The sequence below is a fragment of the Belonocnema kinseyi genome, chromosome 9, assembly GCF_010883055.1.
Source record: "Belonocnema kinseyi isolate 2016_QV_RU_SX_M_011 chromosome 9, B_treatae_v1, whole genome shotgun sequence".
NCBI classification, from domain to species: Eukaryota; Metazoa; Arthropoda; class Insecta; order Hymenoptera; family Cynipidae; genus Belonocnema; species Belonocnema kinseyi.
This window is the reverse complement of record NC_046665.1, coordinates 47454413-47459802: the sequence shown is the minus strand read 5'-3', so window position 1 is coordinate 47459802 and position 5390 is coordinate 47454413. Positions and strand designations below refer to the sequence as shown.

The 5390-nt window shown below is 29.9% G+C and overlaps 1 protein-coding gene across 2 annotated transcripts in view; it reads left to right on the top strand.

Moving 5' to 3' along the window:
• Positions 1-5390, top strand: part of LOC117180328 (actin-related protein 5) — an 8762-nt gene continuing 3372 nt past the window's right edge. The window contains exons 1-6 of one of the 2 annotated variants that reach the window (XM_033372768.1): positions 1-182; positions 654-968; positions 1586-1866; positions 3714-3932; positions 4025-4323; positions 4400-4580. In XM_033372768.1, the coding sequence (XP_033228659.1) occupies positions 80-182; positions 654-968; positions 1586-1866; positions 3714-3932; positions 4025-4323; positions 4400-4580 (1398 nt within the window). In that variant the 5' untranslated portion in view covers positions 1-79. Of the gene's footprint in view, positions 183-653; positions 975-1585; positions 1867-3713; positions 3933-4024; positions 4324-4399; positions 4581-5390 lie in introns of both variants that reach the window. The other variant, XM_033372767.1, reaches the window with a different exon arrangement.

Here is a 5390-nt window from a genome sequence, read left to right as displayed (position 1 = left end):
TGCAAGTGTATTTGTTTACCTATGGTTTTAAAGGTTTTAAATAATATTTAATATAAAAAGTTGCTTTTATTTACTTCAAATGGATATTCTTGAGTTGAAAGATGTGAAATCAGTTGCCGACATAATTCATACGTACTCCGAAAAAATTAAAGCAGATTCAATTCCACTCGTTATCGACAACGGTGAGATTTAATTTCCTAACCCCAAAAAATAGAATTGTTATCTATACTTATATATTTGTTATAAAAATACACTTTTATTATGTTTGCTAATAATTAATAAGCAATATTCCTGATTATTTATCCGATTTATTCTTCAAATTTATATGCGAAACCATCATATATATGTAATATAGAAAAAATAACCTCAAAATGTTCAAAAAAAATATGTTCTTAAATTTATTTGGCTTATTACAAATAGTTAGCAATATAGAGAGAATATTTTTTACTCCAAATTCTATTATTTAGAAACTCCACAGAAATTACATAAATTAATTATTCTTATGAATTTACGAAATTTATAATCGAAAATAGTAGTATCAATAGTGTACTATGATTATATAGTAACAAGAAAATTGTACTAAACTTATTATAAATTTTGTGGTACATGTGATATATTTTTAAAGCAATACTAAAGACTAAAAATATTCCCAGGATCCTATAACTGTAGAGTTGGTTGGGCAACAGACAAAGATCCACTCTTAATATTCAAGAATCTCATAGCAAAGCCCCGAAAAGAGCGAGGGAAAAAAGATGGAGAATTGCAAGTAGGAAATGAGATTGCAAATATCGAAGCTGTTAGATTCCAGCTAAAAACTCAATTTGACCGAAATGTCGTAACTCATTTCGAGGCGCAGGAACAAATATTTGATTACACATTTACCCACCTGGGTATCGACACCATTGGTTCTGTAAATCATCCCATTATTATAACGGAAGCATTTCTCAACCCAAATTATTCTAGAAACTGTAAGTGTATGTTAAATTAATACATCTATTTTTCTATATAAGGGGTTATATCTTGTAATTTTCAGGGATTTTCAAGATTGTTTATTAGTCTATGTTAACAAAATTTTATTGAAATGGACTAAAGAGGATCGTCGCTGCCGTAAAATACATTTTTTTATTATTACTTGCGGTGAGCATGATAATTCTGGAACGGATTATCTGAAATAAACAAAATTTGCTCTGTATATTCCTATACGGAGTTCGTTAATGAAGGGCTTGACAAAATTTTGATTAAAAAAAATGTCGATTTTTAAGATTCCAAAAATTCGGTTCTTTGGCCCGAAAAAATAGAATTTTTGGCCCAAATGATTTAATGGTTTTTCGTTTTTAGATAATCCATCTCAGAGTTATCATGCTCACTATAAGTAATAATAAAAAAGCGCATTTTGTGGCAGAGGCCACATTTCCCCCCGTTTTCAAGATTTTAAAATGAAAATGTACCTATAAGTTGTAGTAATGGATCCTCTGTATTCCGTTTCAAGAAAATGTTAACATGGCTAACAAATCTTGAAAATTCCATTAACATTACTAGATTTAATCCCTCAATATTCAATATTTCATTCGGAATATTTTTTTAGTGATGGCCGAGCTTTTATTTGAATGCTATAATGTACCCTCAATTGCTTATGGAGTAGATTGTCTTTTTTCTTACCATCACAATAATTGTGCTTCCGATGGGCTAATTGTCAGCATTGGCTATCACACGACTCACATTATTCCAGTATTAGATGGAAAAGTTGATGCGGCAAATTCAAGAAGAATTAACGTTGGTGGTTATCATATAACTTCCTACATGCACAGATTACTGCAATTAAAATACCCAGTTCATGTGAATGCCATCAATCCAAGTCGAGCTGAAGTAAGATTTTATCAAATTAATATTTTAGAAGAAAATTTAAGACAGTAGAAAAAGAGATAAGAGAGTGTCCATTAATTACGTAAGGCTTTTTCTGGGGGGGGGGGTCCAAAACGTTTCATAGATAAGTTTCCTCTTTCTAATTATTTTTTAAATATATGCTAATTAACACCTATCTTGGCTGTTGAAATTCCTTTTTATACTATTATGATAATTTTGCTGGGTATTTAACATCACTTTTTTCGGTCTAGTTCAAGTCTATAATTTATGATTACTTGAATTGATGAAAAATTATTCTGGTCTAAACTTTAGGTATCGAAAATTTATTATAACGAACAATATTTTTGAACAGATGTTTATTATTTTTTTAATCGAACTATATAGTCAACTGAAATATCTAGTGACGATTAATTATAATAGGTATAATTTTCTATTTGATTGTCTTATTTTTTGTTTGAAAATAGATCTTTTTTATATTAATAATGACGAGATGAATATGGATGTATGTTACTGAACAACCGTAGCTCATAATTTTAATAGATATAGTACGGTTTTGTTCAACTAAGATCATATTTTTATTTTTGGTTGGTTTCGATAATTTAAGAGTTTATTACTTCACTTCTCTTTTTTCTTCTGCGTTATGAGTCCACGTTTAAGGACCTTAGATTGAAGTCCCTCCAATCAGTATAGAGCCGAGGAGTAGAACTATTCTTGAAATCTTGTGTAAACCTTTCATGAAATCTCATGGAATCCCTGGAAATCTTTGCAATCCTTTAAAAATTAACTTTAAAATTCATTTAAATCTTTCAAATCTGTGAGAATGTTTCCTAAATCTTGAAATCCCTGATTAATAGATTCTTATGCTACTTAAGAATCAAACATAATACCTCCAATTAAAAATAGATATAAACATATATAAATTTCCCTTAAAAAAAGATACTTTACCTATTTTTGTATAAGAAAAAACAATAACCTTAACCAAAAATTAAAACTTTTTTGCTGATCCCAATATTTAGTTTTGTTAATTAAATAAACGCCCTGATGTTTTTAAGAGGTTCTCATCCGTTAAAATCCTTTGAAATCTTTAAAAATCTTATGAAATACTTTATAATCGCTTCAAATTCTTTGAAATCTTTGCAAATCGTTTGAAATCTCTTAAAGTTCCTGCAAATCTTTGGAAGTCCGTTAAAATCCCCTGTTACCTCTCAAAATCCGTCGAAATCCTTTGAAACTCAGTACAGTTTCTAGAAATCTGATTGCACTCCTTGAAGCTAATTAAAATCTTGTAAAATCCTTGAAATATTTAGATTCTCTCTGAAATTATACTAGGTAATATCTTCACATTTTGGAAATAATTTGATTTAGTTTATCAACTGTAATTCACCTTGGTACAAAGATTTTCTGAAAGCATAGCTTGAAGCATAAAAATATTAACTTGAATGTTTTGTTGGTTTACATAATAGTAGTCTTAGCATTAGTATCTTTTAAAATACTTTGAAATCTTTTAAAATTCATTGCTGTTAAACTACTTTCAAATCGCTGGAATATTTAAAAATCACTGGAAATCTTTAAAATATTTTGAAGTCCCTTGAAATCTCTTTTACGGACAAAATAATTAATATATTTTTTATATATTGGGTAAAAATATACAATATTACGTAAGAAGGGGGGGGGTACGAATCTTTAAAAACCTTAGAGTAGGGGCGAGGGGATACAAAATTCAGAACAATATTCTTACGTAATTAAGCATGTTGCCTAAATAATAATAATAATAATAATAATAATAATAATAACATTTATAAAATAATAAATAATAATAATAAAATAATAAAATAAATTTGTCTTTTAAGGAGCTAATACATTATCACTCGAAAATCACACTTGACTATCAAGAAGAGATTTCTAAATGGGCGGACCCAGATTATTATGATATAAATATTTTAAGAGTTCAACTGCCCTATGTTGCACCAACAAGCACTCCTGGTTTGACTGTCGAACAACAGAAAGAAAGAAAAAGAGAGCTTGCTCGCCGTCTCATGGAAATTAATGCTAGAAAAAGGGAAGAGAGAGTAAGCATTTCCAAATTCCATAACAGAATATTTTACTCAATTAATCTTAAATAAATAAAGTCAATACGTAATTAATTGAATTTTTGTCTCAGCTTGCAGAAGATGAGGAACAACTCAACCAACTTTTAGCTGTTCAAGATATTTTAGAGGAAGGCGACGCGGAGGAATTCGAGCAAGCCTTAAAGTCTTATTCCCTTGCGAACGAAGCAGACTTGATCAAAATGATCCACAATCTCCAAGCAAAAGTCGAGAGGACTCGGCAAAAAATAGTGGCTGCCAATTCTCAAGAGGAAAATATTGTCATAGAGGAAAAACCGAAAATTAAGCAAAGTCTTCAGCCGAAAGACCAGCAAGATTTTGACGAGTGGATCACCGGCGTGAAAAAGAAAAGGTAAAGGGAAATTTTTTGGAAAAGACTATTGTTCAATAATGAATTTGGGTTTCTAAATTACTATTTTCCTTTTTAGACAAGATATATTAGATAAACGCATAGCAAAGCGACAACGAAGGCAAGATATGGCGAAACGCAGAACAGCAGCTGCGCAAGAAAGAATGCGGATCATCAGCCAGTTAGCTAGGAAAGAAAAAAGAGATGACGACTTTGGAATGCGAGACGAAGACTGGGACGTTTACAAAGTTATAAATCGAGTGAGTATCAGATTCTAGTAAAATTAAATATCCAAGGGGCTCATCACTCTTATGTAGTTTGGTTTTATTTAGGATTTACACCTTTTGAACAGTGGATTACATACTATCATGAAACTTATTTTTGTAAGAAAAATATAGAAGTATTCTCTAAATATTATAGTATATTTCAGTATGAGGAGCGAAGTCATAGTGGACTTTAAAATTTAGAAAAACCATTTAAAGGGGTAGTACATGTTCAAATTTTCATGAAATTGATTTTTTTTAAGTTTCAGTCACCATATACCCTTAGAAATAAGGTAAAAACCTTATTTTAATTGCAAATGTCAAATGAAATTAATGCAAAAAAAAATATTGAAAAAAGGTCCTTTTACATTTACTACTCCCTTAATATAATACCTACAAGAGCCTAATTCATATGATGGAAATATTTCATTAATGCAGTTAATTCACTGATATTTTGACTGAATATATCAATGTCATAGGATATTTTGTTGATTTAATTAAAAGTTCTACAAAATAGTTGATAAATTAGGGTACCTTCCAGAGTAGCCAGCTATATAACCATTGGAAATTATAGACATATCTTCGTTATTTTTAAGCCTATGGTAAGAGTATTCTATAATTTTAGGTATATTGAATGGGTTTTCAATTTAAAATTAAATAACTATTTATTTTACTATATTAGTGGACGAAACGTCGTTTTACATAACACGAAATACGAGGGTAGTTCAATAAGTCCTTAGAATGACCAACAGATGGCGCGCGAATCGCTCCAAATCATCTGTTTTCAGTCAGCACCACTCCCGACTA